The sequence below is a fragment of the Manacus candei genome, unplaced genomic scaffold, assembly GCF_025592945.1.
Source record: "Manacus candei isolate 608988 ecotype Guabito, Panama unplaced genomic scaffold, ASM2559294v1 h1tg000077l, whole genome shotgun sequence".
NCBI classification, from domain to species: domain Eukaryota; kingdom Metazoa; phylum Chordata; class Aves; order Passeriformes; family Pipridae; genus Manacus; species Manacus candei.
In genome coordinates, this window is record NW_026138125.1 from 1,838,275 (window position 1) to 1,861,168 (window position 22,894).

General features: G+C 39.4%; 1 protein-coding gene across 1 annotated transcript in view; it reads right to left on the reverse strand.

Annotated features, from left to right (window-relative positions):
- TMEM163 (transmembrane protein 163) overlaps positions 1 to 22,894 on the reverse strand; it is a 93,109-nt gene that overhangs the window by 4,920 nt on the left and 65,295 nt on the right. Inside the window, exons 5-6 of the mRNA XM_051810316.1 lie at positions 14,862 to 14,958; positions 673 to 784 (exon numbers count right to left, since the gene is read on the reverse strand). Coding sequence (XP_051666276.1) covers positions 673 to 784; positions 14,862 to 14,958 — 209 coding nt within the window. The remainder of the gene's footprint in view (positions 1 to 672; positions 785 to 14,861; positions 14,959 to 22,894) is intronic.

Below are 22,894 nucleotides of genomic sequence, written 5' to 3' on the forward strand. Positions count from 1 at the left end.
AAACCAGAAAGAGTCAGGTGCTACACACCTGAGCCAGCACAGTGAGGTGTTCAGACAGAGTGGATGGAATTCACCCTGGGCCAAACCACTGCGGGACCAGAGGAGGGCAGGGCAGTGAGCAGGACAGGGCTTTGTTTCACACCTGCCATGTGTCTGTGGTGACAAATTACATCTCTGGGGGTATGTCTGAATGATGCTGGTGACCCCTGCTCAAAGCAGGCAGCGTTTCTGCAACAGACTTTCCTTTGTTTAAACTGTCAGGATTATGTTGTTCACCTGGCACAGGCAGAGAGGATAGAGGTGACTTTAACAAAACTCTGTGAAGTGGTGTCATGTCCCCCTGCTGTAGCCTAACCTCTGACTTATACACACCTACTTTGTTACCTTCTCTACCCTTAACTCTCTATTAGTAATATCATTACTATTGCTATCCACACATTCTCTGTTTGGCTTCCACCAAACATACTCATTTCATCTGAAAAATATATGCAAGAGCCTCGTGATACCACAGATTGTTCTAGGGTTTCAGGGTGTTTCTTTCCATTTCTCAGTGGCTGCCTTATTCCAATGCACTTTCACAGCTGTCACTGTGCAAGGCTCACTCATATCCTCTGTGTCTACAATATTCCCTGGAAGAGTCTATAAATGCAGCAGGATCAATGTCACACTCACCATCAGTTATCAGTGCTCTGCTTGTAAGGACCTTTCCCAGCATAAATTTGATTACTGCCAAGACAGTGCAAAGGATTCCACTTAAAACAGAGACACTATACAGAAAATCATCCTGGGAAAAAAAAAAAAAGAAATATCATACATTAGTATGTCTTCTGGTCATGCCCCATATATTGAATGATAAATAGTACTAGTTACTGTGCAATTAGTTGTGCCACTGGAGTATACAACCTGAGAAAAAAATTCCTGCGTTATGACTTCCATGGCAGATGGTGCTTATTTTGCTTATATTGCCAACTGCAATTCCTTTTGCAACCATAATTATTGACAGTTCCAACCAAAAAGTTTTGAATTGACCCAACCTCCTCAGAATAGGGAGGTTATATACCTGTGGGGCTGAACACAGACTGCCAAGCCATCTAATGCCTAGTGCCATCAGTACTGGAGTTCCCAAAGGCAGGAGGAAGGCTTGAGAATAGAATCCCACTTACCAGACCTTTGTTGATTTTTGGCGTAAGAAATAACCATTTAATATTTTTTCTGATTCTGCACTTGCTTTGGTTTTGTTTGGTTTCCTTCTTCTAAAGTCTGGTCTGAGCTACATCCACAAAACTTCTGATACTGATGTGCAAAGTAAGGCTTAGCTCTTTCTTAAAAAACAAGTTTTCCATGGACTTTCATTTCACAGAATTATCCACATTGCTTAATTTGCATGTGTAACATGGGCTCCCCAGGCTCCCTTAAGAGAGAGCTGCATGTCTATGTAGGGCAAAGAAGGGTAACTAATTACTGTTTAACACACATTCTCTAAAAGGTTGTCTGGAGGCACCTACCCCTTCCTGATAAGTATTTTGTGTTTGGTTGGGTGGGAGGAAACTCTCCTGAGTGCTGACACACCACAATAAGGTGCCTAAAGGGAGTCCCTGTTCATTTTTCCACCTGAGGTGCAAGAGCCCACAGGCTGCAGAAAAACCCAAGCAAGCTCTCAGCCTGCCTGCCATCTAACCACAGAGCTTTGAAATAGATTCATTTATTACTCTTAATAGAAGCTTTAATTTAAGCTGTTGCAACACCAGTACAAATAAAGGAAACAGCAAGAATATATTTCTTTTGTATCTGCAGGTCTAAGTAGGCCAGTGCCATTGGGACCCTGTTCCTGATTAAAACACTCCGACAAAAATCCCCGCTGATAGCAAATATTGTCATGATGATTCACCATCAGCTCCATCCATTTTCATTATTTTAGCAGCAATTCAAAACCCAAAGAAATCAAAAAATGGTTTTGAAATCTGCTTAGGAAGATGCTGGAAATTAGATTACTGGTATAATGTACTCACATCCCTAAATAAATCATTCAATATATTTTTATACAATTTTGTATGTCATATAATTTTGAAAGTCTACTTCATTCGCTCTCAATCATGAGCTCATTCTCTCTAGAGCTGGTACAATATTGAGTATTAAGGCAAAATGCATTGAGGGAAAGAGAGTAAAATAGGAGCTGTGAGAACACAGAATTGAAGCCCTGGGTAAAGTTAGGATGAAAAGCATTTCTAAAATTATTTTAACAGAACAAATGGAAAATATGCAGCCAATTTTGGAGTGCTAGGGAAAAACTAAGGAAGGACTGGGAATATTTGCTTGCTGTCAGTCTAGCAAGGAAAGTTGGGAGCTTTCAGAAGGTCTGAAATGACAACAAAGCAAAGATTCAAAAGTCTGGACAAGCTTTTCAAAACAACACTGGAAATTTGAGATCCTTGTCAAAATTATGCCTCTAAATGTTATGCATCTCTCTTAAAAATGTGTATTTTCAGTGCCCAAAAACTTAATTTTGATAGCCTGACAAATTCTGATTGGTTTTGAGATTTTAATCTAATCTCATCTAATATTTCACCTAATATTAAATATACAACATATGTATAAGGCCTCAAAATAATCTGAAGCAGAATGCTATGTTCCACTAACATAGTCATCTCTATCCTAGCCTACTGAGCTGGCAGCACAGTGCCCTTCCCACACTGCCCTACAGACTGTGAGCTTCCCGTTGATGTGTGAGTTTGGGTTTTACTTGTTTGGGTTTTACCTTTGTTACAGTACAAGTGACAAGCAAACTTCCTGGCGATGCTCTCAACAGCACCAAGGCCCCTCACTCGCTAGCAATGTGTGAGGAGTGGCTGAAAAGAGCAGTGCAAAGTTGCAGACCTGATGTGCTCCCAGCCATGCACAGGCCAGGTGCTGGTCCCAGCTCTTCACTGGTAACACGTGTTGGGTGCTTGTTCAGCTGAGCCATTGACACCTCAACGCTGCATTTGTCCTGTGTCTCACTTGACACAATGACTCATTGCTCTATGACTACATGAGAGTTCTTTTTTCTGCATCACCTCACAGACCCTCCAAAGACTTAATGATTCCTCCCAGTCATCCGTACCTCTTGTCTTTGCCTTCCTCCTCAGCAAAGCACAAGCTTTGTCATTACACAGACTTGAGCCCTGTGGACCCAGTGGAGGTGACAGGGTAAATTACTTTGCTATCAACAGTTATGTTACTGTCAGCCTTAGGCTGACAAAATGCAGTTTTCCTACACCTGTAAAATTCTTGGGTATGCACTTGCAAACTATTACAAATTCACATTGATACAGATGTTCAGAAATCCAGTTATTAATTCAAAATCTTGAAATAGTTATGCCTTATTTCCTATTCTATCATGCCAGGTTTCATCTTCTGTATGGCACATTATTTTGAGCTGGTGCAGTTTTTTCTTGTCATAGTGTATCACAAATTTTTTAAGTGAGCTCAGTTATTTTTTTTCCTGAATGTGTCACTAAATTCACAGTATGTAGAAATGTGTCTTTCCATTTGTTCTGCTATACAGTTGTGATCTAAATGAGTCTAGCCACTCTACTGGAATCCAAGAATGACTTAAATGTGATTTCTGAATGAACTCGTGAATTCCTGAACAGGCTTTTTATAGAGAATACATATTCACGATCTAGAAATTCTTCATAAGTTTAGAGTTTGTCTTTACTGAATCGCACTAAACAAGCTCATTTTGTTGCTAATACTAATCCAATAACCTCTGATAAAGCAGAAGACCTGACAAATTGAAGCTCCTTTGTTATCATAACGGACACAGGAAGAGAAGTTAGAAAAACTTGCTCTGAATGCAAACACCTCAGCAGTTTCATGCTGTAGAACTGTGCCAAACAGATTTGCAGAAGATGATTTTTTTCCCCCCATCTCTAAACCCCTAAATCTAACCAGTATCCAAAATCACCATCTCCAGTTGTGTGCAGCTTTTCACACGAGCCACAGGGAGGCGGCAGATCCCGCAGGAACTGAGCGCACGCTGCGGGAAGACAAACAGAAGAGGGAAAAATCTTTTGAACTCACTTTCCTCAGTACTTCCCTATGTTTTCCGCATGTTCGGGCACCAAAGAGCTGGAAAAAGAAGAGTGAAGCTACTTGGCAGTAACAAAAGGTTTTGCAGGTGTAACAGATCAGCCCAAACCAGGCGGGCTGGTGTGATGGCCAGCAGCATGAACAGCCTGGCGGCACATTGCCTGAGCAGGTGAGGGTGGAATAGGAGAGAAAGAGCTAAAATATGCTGCCTTGGCACTTCTCTGATGCAATGATCAGAAGCTGGAACTGTTTTAGGACAGCAGGATTCAACAAATTACCTGAGGGAGGGCTGCTGTGGGCTAGGCACCTGGGCTGGAGCTGAGCCTGTGGAGGTGGCCAGGCGGGATGCGTGGCTGGCAGACGTGCTCTGCTGCAGTGCTATGGGCTCTGAAGAGTTAAACACGTCATACTGTGGCTGTGAAATGATTCCCATAAAACTAACTCATCCTTTGGAGAAATGAAGGAAAGAAAAGCCATAATGAAGACCTAAATTAATAAAATAAGCCTGGCCATCTGGCACCTTCTCCCTCTGGATCTTCCCGGAGCCCTGCCCTCTCTGTACCCCTTGCCTTCCCATCTGACAGTCATTAGGAGCACGAAGCACATCCAGCCAGACTCACTGTACAAGTCCTTGGTATTATTTTAATTAAAGCAGCAGCAAATTGTGACAGATGATAAAAATTTAAATTCTGATCATTTCCATATGATAAAAGCTTCTCAGTGCAGTAAATAAAGCTCCTTCCTTTTCGATTTCTTTTCATCATATTCCCTCATCACTACTACACTGTACATGACACCTTAATTAAAGGACACATATATCTGATTAGATGGCTTCATATTTAATCCAGCAATGTACATAAAACAAGATGCCCATCCTGGATTGCCTTCTCATTACACAGCACTCTAATAGCTAAAATGTCTTAAGATTTATTTTATGCTGTGGTTTTATGCTTGCTTTCCAGAAAGAAACCTTTTCTAGGATGCTCTTTTACCTTTCCTAGGAAAGGAATAATAGAAATCAGCAGGCAGCCTTCCTCTAATTCATCCAAACATTGTCCCCACCAGTGCAGCTGAGAAGAGGTGTGTGACAACGGTTCTGTCCCTGCTTTCAAGGATTTCACCAAAAGCAGCAATAATCTTATGGCTTAAGAAAAAATTAGTTGATTATGATGGGACTTTTATCTTTTTCTGAGTCTAATGTAGGAAAATAACCAAACCAAAACAAAACAAAAAAAATACCTCACGGGGTTCCTCCATACTTGGTTTATTAGGTGGAGATATTTTAATCCAATTCCCAGCCTACTAGCTAAGTTTCAGCTGACTTGTGTTCCTAATCTTTTCCTAGAATGCATTTTGCTGATTCTGACCCTAAAACTTAGCCTGGATTTCATATATTATTTCTACCAACTCCCCTCTGCCCGCTCTCCTTTAGTCACAGTCCTTTCACTTCCACTTTGGGGCTGTAAAAATGTTCTCATTTCACCTGCATTGTACAGTGTTGAGCCAAAAGATATTCACTGGTATGGGAGGAAGCAGGTATATCCAGCGTTCCTCCCCAGTGGATACAACACATAAAATATTACGATTAAAATCTATGTGTGACCCTCCTCTCTGTCCTTCCTCAGTTGCTCATTTCAGTGCAATCCCAAAACAAGCTGTTTTGCCCACCTCCAACAGTGCAGTTTTCCTTCCACTCCCCTGCCTTCTCCTCAGCTTCCTCTGTGAACCAGCCAAAGGCCTGGTTCTTCCTCACTCCTGCAGGAGTTGGGCATTCTTGTACCACCTTCTTTATGCCAATTTTTCTCTTCCCAGAGAATCTGGTGTCTCATGATGCTTCACCTCTCCTCATGATGCTTCCTCACTCATCCTGGCTGAGGAAGCAGGGACATATTTCTGGAATGATACAGATGCTGTTGGCTGGAGCAAAGTCATGGCTGGCCCAAACTGAGCTGAGTTTGTGGTGTTAAATATTAATTTTGCCCATCTCTGCAACTCACCATCTGTCTCACAGATCCCAACAATGACCCTTCTTCAGTCCAGGTGACCAGTCACCGTCCTCCCCAGTGCCCGTCAGGTTCTGCTCCCACCCTGCTCCCCATCCCTACCTTCACATGCTTCCCACTCCCTCCCTCTCCTCCAGGTCCCTTAGCAGCTGTCGTGTCATCTGGGCACACTGGCTGTAGAACATGTTACTTAGTCAAAAAGGACTGGCTTCCCTCTTCTTCCCCTGAAGGATTGTTACAATACAGACAGTAACAGAGATATTTCTAATACAAACACTTTAAAAAAAAAAAAAGTCCAAATCTCTATCACACTTTCTCCCAAGCAATAAATAGTTTATGCAATCAGTCTAAAGGGAGCTCCTGGGAAGCCGGAGGGTCTCGCTCACTGCTGAACTTCAAAAGGAATAGGAGTTTTAATTGCACTCCACTGTCAGAAAACAAACCAACAGCCCAGTCTCTGACTCAGGCAGGAGACAGTCTCTTCACATGGAGATACAAAGATCTATTATTAGTGCCAAAAAAAAAAAGTCTTATGAATGTTTAAACTTATTTCTTTGGTGTGACAAAGCAATTCCCCAGCACAGAATGTTTTTTCAAGAAACAGATAACAAGACAGGGTGTGCTGAATGCCCTGGGATGGCACCGAGGCCAGGAGCCGAGGGACTGTGAGCTCCAGAGAGCTCTCATAGGCGACCTCAGGACTCCTGCAAAGGGTCTGCGTGAACCTTTAATATCACTTGTGCTTCCTGTCTTCCCAGGATTCATCCACATTGTTTTAGCAGCGAACGGTTATAAAACATAATTTCAAATGGTATTTGCCCTCTCTCAGCAGTCTCCCTAGGGACACTGACATTTTTCTGATGAGTAGGGAGCTGAGACCAGCAATACATTTCACATCACCTACCAAGTAGCGAGCAGTCATCAGCTTTTCTTTGTTATCACTCTGAGGTAAAATCTGACAGTAAGGCTTTCCAAAATTCACCTGAACAAAGAGTGAAGTTGTTATGTTTTTCCTAACCCTGGCTTACTCATTAGTTCAAGCATCCGCAACATTCCCAACAACCTGCAAGAAGCACATGTATTTTAGACCAAACTCCAAACTATACAGAGCAGGTAACAATTGTAAAGCAGGATTCTACGGTATAATTAATGTATATGGCACTTTGGTTTGAAATGGTAAGCAATAAATTATATATAAGAGATTAGAAATATATAGGCAAGTATGTACAAGGACATGTGTATGTAATGACAAGTATTTTTTATATTGCTATTGACCTATAATTCAGTTGTTGGCATCATTAAATGTATTTATACATTTATGATGGGTTTATTTTAAACTATTAAATTAGTAAATAAATTAGAACTCACAAAGCTACACTGTGCCACCCCTACCTTCCCATTTCAACTGTAATCAATACCATGATAGTGTAACATATGGCCTAATTTTTCAAGTGGTTTCATTTATAAAAGCATTGGAGGCATCACATCAGATGGGCTGCATGTCTTTTGTACACAAACTGATTATATTTTTCCTTCTTTGTTCTGCAGGAAATGTCACAAATATGGCATGATGCTTGCTTACTCTTGCAAAAAAGTGTCCTTTGCCATACTAATGAGGACAAATGCCAAGCTGCATTGACATTACATGTGTTATACTATTACCCAGGGAAATGCAAGCAGTAACTGAATAGTAAATGGATATTGATTTACAACCCCAGGTGAAATTAAAACAGCCATTCTCAGTGTTGGGCTGGGTTGGGCTTTTTGAGCCTTCTTTAAGGAACAAGGAAAGGTCTACAGATTCTTTGTGGCAATAGTAAAAATAAAGCACATCATTCACACTTAAATTATATTTGTACTATTGAAGATTATCTAGTAATGGCATGATGAGGGTAAAGGGGCAAATGATAAAGGTTTTTTGATCATGGAGATGACAAGCACTAACAATAGCAAATGCAAACACAAAACAATGCTCAAAATCTGTGCTCAATTTGAGTTTGAGACTCCTTTCTCAGTGTATTAGCAAAATGTCAAAGAATCACTAAAATTTACATAGAAATCCAAGTGTGATGTCATTGGGAGTGTGAATATCACTATTCCTCCTCATTTGTAGTGAAATGTGTGTGTACCAAATCCTCAGGGACAGCATTGGCTGTGGATACAGCTCTCTGAAACATCAATAAAGGAATGGTAATTCCTTTCCCTAGTGGGAATTATCTTATTACGGACAACATGGGTTGGAGAACAAATGCTGCAAGTAACAATAGGGGAAATATCCTGAATCTAGGAGAAAGCAAACCTTATTAAATTATTTGAGTCAACAAGAAGTGATTCTATTTTGGGTTCAACACTCAACATTGTTGGGAAAAAAAATCTTAAATTACGTGATCTGAGAAATATTCATTTAAAATTAACTGGAAGGGTAAACAGAATGAAGGGCTTCTATTCCAATGTCAAATACTGATTAGCTTTGTAAGTCAGGTGTATTGAACAACAGCTAAAATGATCAGAAATTTCAATTCCAAACACTTCGGAAAGAAGAGCAGCTGGCCTACTTCTTTTAGCACTTATTCCAGCAAGTGTAATAGGAACAAAGGAAAAAAGAGAGAGACAGGGAGAGGAAAAAAAAAAAAAGACAAAGATCTGATCAGTGAAAAATATTTCCTTAGGGATCGATGATAAGAAACTGAAACAACTGCAGCATATTGAAGCAGACCCCTAAAGAACAAAGATTCCCAGCTATATAAAAAATAGGGCAAGAACACAGAAAAGAGTGGAATTTGTAAGGTTCTCACACATTATTGACACATCTCTCCCTTCTGCAAAAAAATTGTTTTCTTTGGATTTTGTGATCTTTCCAATTTTTTTTGAGTTTTCCAGGTGTACAATAGCACGTCCACAGCTACTCTCATTGCAAACACTCACATAGTGTTTGGGCAGATCCACTCTACAGCACATGCAGAGAAAGTCTAGGACAGTGTCACTTAAAAATTCTGGGAATGGTTGGGGGCACTGTATAGGCTCTATACAGCACATATACCCCTACTTTCTACAAGAAATCTTACCCAAATACCTCAGCATCCCAGCGATAGGGTGAGAGCAGGAGAGAAACAGCAAGATTTCCTTCAAAACCAACATGTTCCGAGACAAGTGGAAAATATCATCACATCTCTAAATTCACAAGACGAGAAAGCTTTAATTAAAAATATTTTCAGGCAAGTGAGAATGGAGGCCACAGCTTGATAAAGTGACTTGCATGTATGTGTTGATGTAGGGCAGAAACTGCCTCTACATACACACCCACACACAAATTGCCATCAGAGGATAATGAAGCTTCTCTTCGAATTCAAGTTGAGGTTACTTAAAAGACAAATCCCCTCTGGAATTGACATGAAAACTTTATTATCATCATTTACTCCTCTGTCCAAAAAACAGAGACTCATAATTTGTATTTTCAATGCTCACAAAAAGCAATGTCCAAATCATCAAAGATGTAGGAGAAAAAAAACCCATTCCACTTCTCACTGAATATTTTCAATATTGGTAGTTTCCAGACTTTTTGGACAAATAGATCTCTTTAGTTCCAATGTTACTCCTCTATCTACCTTATCATCAACCCTGAAAGTTAACTCATTTAAAAATATACACAATTTTATGGATCATTGTTGGAGAACACTGCTCTACATCACAAATACTGAAAAGACCAGGACAAGGGGGTTTATTTTAAACCCTGAGGATTAATATATATCTCAATTACTTGAAAACGAACTTTTCCCCATGAGAATAAGAAATGCATAATTAATACAAATACAGAGTTATATAGTTAGTGTGTAATTAATTCTCTGGCCAACTCTCCTGACACAGAATGCCAGTTTTCAGGGCAGGCTTCTTTTTAATCATAATATAAATATAAATTCTGTGCACAGGGAAAACCATAAGTTTATCTAATAATGACAATTTCTGAACTTGCTGTTAACTGCAGGAGATGAAATCTACAGTTAAAGTTCTCTAAAAATATCAATTCAATGCTCAACGGTAATTTGCAAAAATGAACATATTGCAAAAATCCCTGGTGACCCCTATATTTGGAATTCTGTGGGCTCTTCAGGCTTCCTCATGTAAAATGGAGATAAAACTAAAAAGAAAGGTATGAAGAAAGTAAATGAAGACCAAAGATGGACCTGACCCAGTATGGCCACAGTTGCTGTTGCTTAGAGAAAACACACACACTCCCAGGAGTCAAACACTTGTCATTAAACTTACCCAAGTTCTTTTAAACTAATTAATCTACCTAGTCATTCATATCCTGCCTTACAGGCTGTATCATAGGCCCTGCCACATCAAACAAGGAAACCAAAAGGAAAAATACACCATTTCTGTGTTTCCCAAGGCTTTGAAGCATTCAAAATAATTACAAAAAACATTGCCTGTGCTGAAAGCTTGTGTTGTGACATAACGCTACCTATGAGCAGCACTGAGAAATGCAGAAAGTCAGGAGCTCTAATTGTCCTCTCGTCTCTGCCAGTGCAGATCAGGAGTATTGTCATTCACAGGGTTTCAGCAAAATTACATTCAGCATGGGATAAAAGAGAATTCAAATATGTGACTGGAAAATGTCTGACTGAGCTGAACCTGAGCTCCAGCCCCGTAAATTAAGCAGCACCTCTCTGCAGTCTGACAAGATTCTGTGGATGTTTAAGACCCTTCCAGGATGAGGTAGTCGAGCTGGAAATGCCATTAATGTGTAAACCTGTCATTCTCTTCTTGGTTCTCTGAATTCTGCTGAGGATCACCAGACCTGCAGCAGAAATCATCATGTGAAATGACAACAATACTGAAGACTCATGTTTCTAAATGCCCACATAATCTCAAAACATCTGGAAGAGTATTTCAAATTATTTCTTAGTCATGTGATTTTTATATTCTTTCTTACTGATAGTATTTTCATGAAAGCAACGCTTCCAAGATCCAGTTTAAGGACAACAGAATCTCTGCATTAAAGAATTCCTAAATTCTTTCCAAGAAAATATCTTTTTTGTAACATGCATATTAAGAACTAACAGATACAAAACTGATGTATCTCATACACAACAAGAAATACAGCGAACTTCCTCTAATTATTCAGAAGTCACTGACAAGGCTTTAAGGGTTTTAATCATAGTTACTTCCAATTAGCAAGCAGATACTTAATTGGTCAGTCTGTTTATTTGCTTAAATTAAACTTGACCATATCATACTATTTTCTTCAAAACTTACTCAAATTAAAATGAACTCAGAGAAATTATGACAAAGTTGCTGAAGTTTGCCAGAAATTAAGATGTAAAAAGGGACTCTATAGTTTTGAGAATGATGCAGTTAGTCATGTTGCTCTGCATTATTATCATTAGGGTAATCTTGACTCCCCCACAAACAGAGCATTCCAAACCAGCTCCATCTGCAAGGCTGACAGTACTAGCTTTGTGTTCAGCATCTGAACACCATTTTCCAGTTGGGTTTTAGCCACATTATCTCTCTTGAAGTTGAAGTCACATGGCTAAAATTTCACAGGATCCTTTACAAAGTACCCACATCTTCAATGACCTTCACTTCACCAAAGAGCAATAGGATGTAAACCGTACCCAAAAAATCATGCGACTCACATGTGAAGGTTTTGTTGAAGTATACATCCTTTTAATCTAGTGCAGAACCTTTCCCCCTAGTTTTATACCAGTTTGGGACACCAGTGGAGTTACACTACCTTGCTCACACCACAAGGATACTTCCCTGGTCTCAGAATAGCACGCTAATATGGAATCCCAGTGACACAGAAATCATCATCAGAAAATATCTCAGGTCACTATTTTGATGCAGAACTGGTTACTTCCCTGCTAAGCAAAATTAGCAGAAAACACTGCTCTATTATTTATCCACATATGTCCATCATTAAAGCTAAATTACATGGTAAGGTATTACAGAAATTACTATTATTAGCCGTTAGCTCATCAGTGGTCCAAGAAACAGAAGATAGCACCCTGGATAAAGAAGTAGAGACAGAAACTTCTCTCCCTTACTGATTTATTTTGAGTAGATTTCCACTCTGCTCAGATGTTAATGATACTGCCAGGGCAGCTGCAGATTAACTGGGAATACACTTAATAAACAAAACCCCAAACAACTGGGAAGAATGATCATTTCTGCTGAGACACTGAGCTGCTAAGGGAGCAATGTGCAACCAGAAAATCAGCATCAGGTTCATGCCCAGCCAGAGCAACTGGAAAGGTTTCTATTGGACAACACCCTTTTCCCCCAACTATTTTTAATGTTGGCAACCCTCAGGCCGTGACTTGCAGCAGTGATGCTGTTCTCTCAGCCTTCCCATTTTTCAGTGTTATTCTTAGTTTACACAGAGATGTTTCACCTGTCACACAACCCCTCCTGAATCAGTTTCCTGCAGTGAGATGTACTGAAAGAGTTTGAATTTATATTCCTTGCTATGTTATTTAAGAGACATTGAACAATAGTACCACTGCTTTTCATCCCATGCTCCAACCTACTTTCCAAGCAAAATTGCAAGGTATGAAAAACCTTTAAGTGTGTTCATGTGGCTTTTACCCTACAGTAGTCATCCACAGTCCGTGCCTGGCCAGATACATCTTTCAAACTGTTGATAGCACTTCAGTGCCTAAATGAGTGAGCACAGTCACAGAAACGGAATTATCTATCAGTGTTCTGATACAGTTTCAAATGGAAGCAGTATCCACCCAAACTTTTACCAACTCGACACAGATTTAGCACACCAAACTGAATCCAAGGCAGTCTGTGACAAAAAGGGATCTGTACAAATCATTCTTACAGGACACTGAAAATGCAATGGGATGTTCTTTTCAGGGATATCCTTCTGTAGTTCTGATTGCGGGTTTTTTCCTACTGTAACTTTTTTAATTTAAAAAATTAAAAATGAGGATGTAGAATATCCCTGCAAATCACAGAAAATGTTTATAATGCAAATAGGAGACATTTCTCCCCTGTAAGAAATGGAGCCCTAAACTGTAGACAGAATCCATAATGATGGAAAAGTGAGATATAGATGATACAAGTTTTAAATTTTTGTTCTAAATGTTGTTTTAAATGTTTTGTTTTGTTAGAATTCTTAGGGCATTTGCTCATAATGAAGTAGACCGAGACATCCGAATTAATCTGCTCCATGCTACCATAAATTCACCAAATTGGTGTTTTAATTATCATTGCAGCCTCCCTTTTCCCTTCTGCTTCCCTGAGTCAGCACTATATATTACATTTTCTCACTAAACAGGAGTTAAACTGTAGCCAGATGCACCATTTGGGTACAGACAAGTTAAGAAGTTGTCCTTTAGCTGGTCATCACAGTAGGGTCTCCCCTCACCCCTACTTGTCTCTCCTTCAGCCTCGCTGGCACGATGGCACCCATACCCACTCTCTAACCCAGTTCTGTCAAAATGTTTGGGTTGAGTTTGAGAACTGCTTACTGGAAGTGTTCAAGCTAACCCAGATCGTTTTGACAGAACCAGGCTGGTGAACTACATGTGCTGTTGTCCTGGCAAAGCTGAGGAGGAAGTAAATCACGAAGACTGGAAAAGACGGAAAGTCAAATGCAACAAGAACATGAATCAGCTGCAGTCAAACAATGCACCTGGCTCCAATTCATGATGTGTAACTCATCTTTGCCCAAATTTCACTAAACTACTGAAAATAAGTTTCTGTAATTGCCCGGCTTCCTGGAAATCTCCATGAGAGCACAGGACCCACTAGGTCGTCTGCCCTGCTAACAGAGGGTAAAAAGATGAAATTCCATTTTGGCTTTTTTTTTTTCCAGCTCTGCCTCCAACTCCTGGTTGAAAGGAAGGAGTTTAGGTTTCTATTTAGTACCATGTTGAGAATGGCACTTGGCAAGGTGACCCTAGATGCCAAAGACTGAACACATAACTGGACCAAACTTCATGAGAGCTGAATACAAAAGCTCCAAGTTAGGTTGTCTATAACAACTGAACTGAAGCCTCATTTTGTTTAAGCACATTAGGAAGAATCTTGTGGGAGTGGAACCATTGCCAAGTGGCTTTCCCAGTGAGCAGCTGGTTTGGATGAGCAGAGCTCAGAGAAGTTAATATCCAGTACTGAAAGGAAGCAAGCAGGACAGGACAGAGCAGAGCTGAGAGAAAGACCACTGGGGAGAGCTGCTCTACAGGCCAGGTAGGGGCTGGCTTTCACAATGAAAAGAAAGCAGAGAGTAGGAGAAAAGCCCTTTGTGATGCTCCATGGTGAGCCAGTCAAAAAGCCAGCTCTTTGACCCAGCATGCTCTCCTCACCTGTTTCATTCCTGCTACTTGTATATGGCTCTGGAATTGGAGGCAAGAGCTGGAAAACAAAAAAATGAAATCCAAAAATACATTTTTTTCTACACTGAAAATAGAATACTGAAGCCATTGGAGTAGGAAACCATTCTTCTCATAAAATTCTACTGCAGTCATTAAGCACAGAGATGCCTCCTCTGTAAGTGAACTCTTACAGTCCCATGTAAAAAGCTTTAAGTGGTTACACTGAGAAAAATTTGGGGTTAAGCCTATAAAAACTCATAAAGATTAGACTCCATCACATAAGGAAAAATACTGCTTGAATCCTAGGACCAGTATGTGCAGCCAGGCAGGGCAGAAAATGTACCTGCTAGAGCTTTGCAGAGTTCAGGGGGGCTGCTGAAAGGAGACACTGGCATTTCTCAGTCTCACTGGCAGGGCAGGGAATAAAGAACATTTGAAGGAATAGGAATCACCTTACCACTTCTGGAAGCACCTTCTTCGCAAGATCGTGGATGGCTTTGATCACAATACATATAGATGACAGGAGGAATATGACACCCAAAATAACACAAGCTCTGGGGAAAAAATAGACAAAAATAAATAGAAATGTTAGGAAGGTATTTGAAGCTGCCAACTCTCCCACTGCTGAGGGTAACAGAATATTAATAATAAAAAAATGTCTTAAGGAGCTAAAAATAGAGACTTAAATTAAAGAACAGAATGAAATGTCCAGTTCCTCTCCGGTTCTTAAAACCTGGATTATGAATGAGAAGACAGGGCATACCAGATGATGTTTCTGGGTATACCAGATGATGTTTCTTTCTCTCTGATATTTCAGAGAGAAAGACCTGCCACTTCTGCTCCTGCTGATTTATCATAGAGTCCTCTAGAGATCTGTTTATCTTTATTTGTTTGTTTTGCTAGGATCTCCCATTAGAAATAATCAAGGGAGCTTCATTCTCTTTACCAAACCAGGACAGATGTTTGGTAAATCTGGTCAGCAGCACGACAGAACCTGAAACATCTGTTTCCTTCCCAAATCTCCAAGAAAAAAATATTTTAAGTGCAGATATTAAAAAAAAAGAAGTGCCTCCCTTTGTAGGCTGTCCAAGATGCTCTCAATACCTCAGTTTCATCAGATTAGATGCTGTGCAGAATTAGACTCTCTCCTGCTCTGCAGAGCTTACCACCCATTCTTACAAAAAAGGCAAACAAATGCTTAGTGAAGAGAACATAAAGTAACAGACAATATTTTGCAGAGAATAATGAAGTTTTGGGTAGGTCAGACACACTGAGACTTACAAAGCACATAATGCATACCCAGAACTTCACAGTAAAAAAGAAAACCCTTGCTTTTGTTCAAACATACAGACTAGTACTACTCTGAGATGGTGTTCCTTTTGCTGTGAAATACTACATATAAGGCTTTGGTTTCCTCTACACCAATAATTATAACCGTTCTATTACAGTGTTGCTATATCTGTAACTCCATTTTACTAACAGTTCTTCGTATAAAAATCTGTTACCACAGATATACAGTAAGAGCAATTTAAACATTTAAAGTATGAAATAGTTAAGCAGTGATATCTATATGTACATTTTTTCCTTCAAAAGCTGTATTTTCTTTGTTATTCATCTGTTGGTACCTGTCTGGTAGCTCAGGTAGCTGATGCTATAGTTATTCCTGTAGCACACTACTATTTTCACCAGCTCAGCCATCAGGGCCATGTGGGGGTTGGCAGCACATGCCATGTTCACAGCAATCTCCATCCCAAGGCTGGAGTGGAACTGGCACTGCCCTGCCTGGCTCAGAGGATGCAGCAGCAGTGGCACAGGTGAGGAGCTGGTCATTTTACCCCCCAACACAAGTGACACTAAATCACACTGCGGACAATCCAAACAATCCTACAGACAACTTCTCAGTTAAGGGGCTGCCCTTCTCTAGAGGAGTACAGACAACATAGAGGCTCACATCCTCCCCAGGAACAGAGTGGTACTGCTGGTGAGGTACTCAGATAGGAAAACTCTGCTACACCTATTTTAAGGTCAATGTTTAACACCATTGTACTAACTTGCAACACAATCCTCATTCTTGTTAAACATAACCTGTTGTAAAAGGCAGGTAGAAAAGGCTTGAGACAGTCTGCTGACCCCAGAGTCCTTCCCCTGGGCTCAAACACAGAACAGAAATCTGGCCCATAGTCTGTGACAGAGGAAGAAATTCACAGAATGGATTCTCTGCAATCCTGCAGCCAGAGATGATCATTACATGTTCATACAGATGAGACAAAAGTTCATCTCCCAAAAAGAATGACTAAAATAAAATATTAGTGGGATTTCCATTTTCTATTGCACACTTGTGAGCAGGTCCCTGTTCTGCAATAAATTCTTTTTAGAGCTTCACTCTATCTGAACACAGAGAGAGACCTGTCTGTGTAACACAACGCAGAGACCTGTCTGGAGCCTCTTGAACTGCTTTTGTTAAACTCCAGACTTCTCAGAATTATCTTTATGCATTACTTCTGTAATATTTAGCACTGCCATAACAGAAGAAGCTTATATTGCACAATCTCTCACAACAGATTTTGTTGTGACAATGTTTTTTTTAATTTATTTATTTTATGTAAAGAATCGTATACTAAAGGTTCTGCTCATTTACCTGGGACAAATGCAAGTGTGAAGTATCTTAGAACTGGTCCACAAAAGTTGGCTGACTTGCCTAAGGCCATTTGCTGAGCCAGTGACAGGTTGACATAAAACACCTATACTTCCTGTGAGAATATGCTGACATTTTTGTCTGAAAGCAACTCTGAAAGACAAGGTATTCTATCACTCCCAGCAGGCTTAAACCCACACAGCCAGAAACCTGTGAGCTGGAAACTATGGATTACACTTCCTTATGGCAGTATGTGTCGTTGAATGCCAAAGGTATGGGAAAGAGAAGACAGCAAAGCACCATCACCTTCCCTTAACTTACCTTTTATTCTCTGCATACTTCTGAGAAAGACAGGTGAACATTCCCTAAGGGGAATGCACTGGCTGGATTCAGTTCTGACATAAATTGGAGAGTTTGGAGTTATTTCTGTAAAGTCTCCAACCACTCAAGCCTAACAGCAAATATTTTGCATCTTTGCCTATGCCAGCAGATACACAAAGACTTCAGCAACCTTGATCTGATTCTCTTATTCTCAAGATCAGTTTTACTCTGGCTAAAGAATTCCCATACACCTACTTAACCAGAAATAGCTCAAGTAGAAAGAAGACAAGCAAGATGATAATAACAAAGACAAGGTTATTAATAGCAGACAGAAATGCACTCTTAGGTTTGAATCAGCATTCAGTCATGATATTTAGCAAGCCTAGCTCCCCCTTTATATGCTGGCTTTTGGAGTCCACAGCCATGTAAAATTCATGAGTAATGACAGTAGTTTAAGTGCAAAAGTATATGTTTATTGTCTTCTTGAGTGTCTCAATTTATCTGCAAAACCACTAGAACACAACATTGCATAGCGTCTTCTTTCAATCTTATTTGCCAGAAAAAAATAATTTCTAACTCCAAATCATACAAAATTCAACTAAAAATTTACAAAACAAGAAACCTCCAAAAATTAATCTGAATAACTGTGGTACATAATAAACAAATTTCAATTGGTTATTGTAAGTTTGCTCTACTTTCACGGTATTGGACCGCAAAATTTTTAATGCAAGCCTTGTAACTTCCATCTGCTGACAATTACTGCTGTGTAACTAAATAGTGTTTCCAACTGCACACGAAGGGTGTTAATGCCAAGGTGGTTGGCAAATCCAATTTCATTAATAACATTCAATTAAATTAGATGAGCCAACTGCCATTTCTAAACAGGTTCAAGTCAACTCAGAAGTACCCATAAACATTAATGAGAGGAGTTATACAGTGAGGTTTGACTGATTTTAAAGATATTCCTGACTTGTAATCGCCGTGGTGTAGCAAATGCTCCTCAGTCTCCAGGTTCTCCATGATGACTGTCAGCAATTCAGACACTCTGGAGTAGCTGGGACTCCACCTAATGCCCTCATATTCCAGAATATTGGTATGTTCTTGCTAAGACATGAGGAGGGTACTTTTTTCAGCAACCCAACAAGATGGTATCCTATGCCACCTGTACCCCTTAAACCTCCAGCACCTGTTGAAGATCCTGTACTTATTTTACACCCATTTCTGCCTGAGTTAGTGTAAGAACTTCCCACTAAATATTTACTAAATCATTACAGTTATAATTGATCTATAATGCAAAATAATTGATTGCTACAGGTTTGACAGGCAGCAGGAAAGACCTAATGAAGAAAGCGCGAATCTGAATTCCCCCTCAGTTCCACGTAATATATTACTTCTAAAAAGAAAAATGAACAGAGAGAGTTTGGTCAAAACATTTTAAAACATAATGGAAAAGTGTTGTTTGATTTTCAGAAGAAATGAGCTCTCTGGAATCTTTCAGAATGTAGTATATTTTAAAGAATAACAGACTAATTCAGAAACAAAAAGGTGAGAGCATCTCTCTGATATCCAGGCAACAATCAACTTTTAAGTCAACTAAAACTCAAACTTCCAACTTAGAGCAATGACACGTGGAAGGCTAGAGTAATTAAAATAACATCATTACATTGTCAGTAAAGAGAATTCAATATTACAAATTTAACAGTGAAACTACCACATCTTCTTTAGTTTGCTGGGTGTCAGTAGCAGATCATGATCTGCCAAAGATACTTCTTGATGTGTTTTTGATATGGTATTTCTACCTGCAAATCTATGAGATAATATAAAGTGCAATTCATTGTAATAAAAATTAACTCATCAATTTTGTCAACTTTTCAGTATTTGTCACAGATGAAACACACTGTTAAATTAGTTGTACTGCAGCCTCAGGCATTGTGAATGAAATTATTTACACTCTCAAAACTGTCAAAAACTTTACACAGCTTTTGAGCTTTGGGTACTGCCAGTTCACTCCTAGAGGAATTCAGACATGTATAAATCCTAAAAACTAAAGCTTGGTTCTGGGTGTGCTACATCCTGGAAATTTCCAAGACATTCTTCTGAAAGCAGTATTACAACCCACATACAGCTCGTTTATATTTATACAACCCTATAAATATCCATTTTGTATTACATCAGCCCTGGATATTTGCACTCATATCAATCAAAACAAGATCAATGTAGCTGCATTACATGACATACAGCTGCCACCTCATCTTTTCCATAACATATTCGCTGCATGGAGCTCTAATAAACATAATTCTTCATTTTGATGACAAATTCTCACAACTCATAACTAAACCAGAAAAGGAAATCAATCACTGTGAGCACCTGATGGTCTTTCCCTTAATCAAAAATTTGTCACTTTGCATAAGTTAATGGCTTTTCAGCAGGTAGCTATGAAAAGTACTGAGATTCAGGGATTTCCACCTCCACAAACTGTCAATTTTCAAGCTGCTATTAGTAAGTTAACTTTTTTTTTCCTCTTTTTATCACAGAATTAATTTCCTAAGGAGAGTATGTCAAATTATTCAATTCATTTGCATCTAGCAGATGGAGCAAAACAGCCTTATAATTCATGGATTTAGCCTTAATTCTATCTTATATTTTGCAATTAATTGTTATGATTCCCTGCAGGGAGTGATAAGACTAAAATTCTGTAATATTTTCGTCATAGAAATAAAGATTAATCTCACTCAGATTTCTGTGGTGATTAATCTTCAATGTAATGAAGGAATTTTACCTTTAGCATGGCTCTTGTCAAGCACTAAATACCCTTTACATGAATTGGCCCTTCCAGCCAAAGAGACTGCTCTTCAGTGTGAGCAGCAGTCAGCTTGAAGTGAGACTGCAGATTTAGATTCTCAGCTACTTGTTTTGTAACATTTTATAAAAAAACCCTAGATATATATAATAGTAGTGAAATTACAAATACATGCTGAGTAACAAGCTCTGCTATATACTACCTCAAAAAATATCTGGGGTAAGCTACATAAGGGTGATTGGTAACAGAGTTTTCCTCATGTCAACCGACTGCTTTAAAATACCAACACAAGAGGTTTCCCTTCTTAATTATCTTCCTCCTGTCTTTGTGGCAAATGGAATACAGCACCACAACACCAACACCAGTTTGTAATGAAGCTCTTGATAATTGCTCCTCTCAAGTTAATCTGCCCTCACATGCAGCAAAGGTGGTGCAACAGAATTAAGGATTCAGAAAAGATTAGTGATGCATGTGAATGCAATCTGCAAAAATGTGTTAACTTTCTCTTAGCAGCTCATGGAGGCAGTTGTTTTGGGGCAGTGGGGAGGAAAAAGGGCCTCATGCACTTAGTAGTTTGTCTGTTACATTCTGGACCTTATTTTACCACCACACTTCAAGTGCATTGAGATAGTCCCTGAAACATGATGACATCATGTGGAATAAAACAAGTTTGTCAGTAGCGGTCCAATTACTTCCCACTTTTGTTAACATATGGTACAACTAAAATGCAATATTAGAAGCCTAATCTTCTTGTCAAATACTGGGCTATTCTCCCACCATTTTTATTCACTGCAGTATCTCAGACTACTTACCCTTTTTTGATTAGATGAGTTATTTGGGTTTTTACTACTTTTACCAATATGAAGAGGCTTGCAGAATAATAGAACAGCCCAGGTTGGAAGGGACCTCCAAAAATCATCTGGTCCAGCCTTTCAAGGAAAAGGGAGCCTAGATGAGATTCTCTAGCACCCTTACCAATTGCATCCCACGATCTACCATGTCCATGGGGAGGTTGTTTGAGTGACTGACTGATCTCACCGTGGAAAATTCTTTCTTGTATCAAGATTTCTTACCTTATTCGCTGAAAACATTTTAATAACTTCAGCTGAGCTACAGAAGTAAACATGAGAGAGAACTGAGAAAAAATCATTATATAAACCACTAGCATTTGTCTTAATATTCTTGAGGTAGAAACTCTTTTGTCACATTTGCAAAGCTGCCATCGAAACACGCTTCAGGTCCTCATCCAATTCTCTGGCAGCCACAATACTCTAAGGAAAAGATAATACTTCTAATTTCTACATATATTCTTGTTACCCTACTAGAACCAGTTTACTCTATTTTAATTCTGTATTTCCATGGTTGTTAAGAATCTTACCATTATATATCTTCCTAAGAGAAATGGGGTTTCCACCCTGGAAATAGTGGAACAGTTTCCCAGAGAGGTTGTGGAGTCTCCATCCTTGGAAGTTCTCAAGACCTGACTGGATAAAGTTCTGAGTAACCTCTTCTGATCTCACAGCTGACTCTGCTCTGGGTAAGAGCCTGCACTAGAGACCTCCTGAGGGCCTCTGCAACCTGGATTATCCTGTGATCCTATTAATTTTTATTCACAAAATCTTTAACTCTGCATGTTCTGTCAAGATCTTTCAGCACTAATGGCTCCTAATGGCCCACAGAAAAGGAAATGCTAAAATCTCTACAGGCTGTTTTCACCACTGGAATGAAGAGATAATGTTAAAAATATTACTTTGCAGGGTACTGTAACTGCACATTAAAATGAGCTGCAGGCCACTGAGAGCAATACGAGCTCTAAACCCAGGAGTAATGTGAGCTTTTTCAGCAAAGCTGAGCAAATCAGTTTTATGATGGATACAGGATTTAATCTCTGAATAAACCCACCAAGGAAACCTCTAGAGTTTAAGTAAGAAAAAAAAATTTAAATTATAAAAGTAATTATTTTAATAAAAACTGTAAAATTGCTAATTCATGTTTCCCTATGATTAGAATGGATTTTAGTATTAGTGGGTGGCAGAATGAATATTGTGTATGGAATCATTCAGGGAAAGTCATATGGCGTAACATAGAAGGCAGTTCCTCAAGAGGTTTTTGCTGACAGAAGTTAGGAAAATATTTTGAACATTCTTCACTTTACAATTCTGTATCTCTCTATACCTTTTTATCAAGTGTCTTCTGTGTCTAGCCACATGACAGGAATCCTCTTGTATCTCTTTGCCTCACTGATACTCTTGTTTTCATTCTTTCTTCTCAGACCCAAATACAAATTACGTTCTATGAATGCTCCTTCATCAGTCACTTGGAGCTTGCAATAACCTGCAGCACATTTCTTCTAGATGAGAGGCTGTCAGCCTGTTTAAACAAAGCTAGGCCTGTTTTCATTTAATATTTGTATTATGGCAGCTCTTATAGTCTGTTTACAGTAGCCAAGTACCATATTCCAGTCACAGCCAGCCCAAGATTTCTCAAGCACAGGCAAAAATTAATGATGATAACTGAAGACTGAGAACTTGGGGGGGTTGGGGGGGGGAAATCAATTTTTGGTCACCAGCAAATGATTTTCTGGTGGCAAACCAGTGGGATCTGACTGATGGGGATGAAGTGGAGCAGGGTTGAGAAATTGGAAGAGAACTCAGAACTAAGTCAGTGGACAAAGAATATAGAAAGGGAAAAAGTCTGAGGATGTTTCAGAGAAGGGAATGAAAGTGTTCTGGTT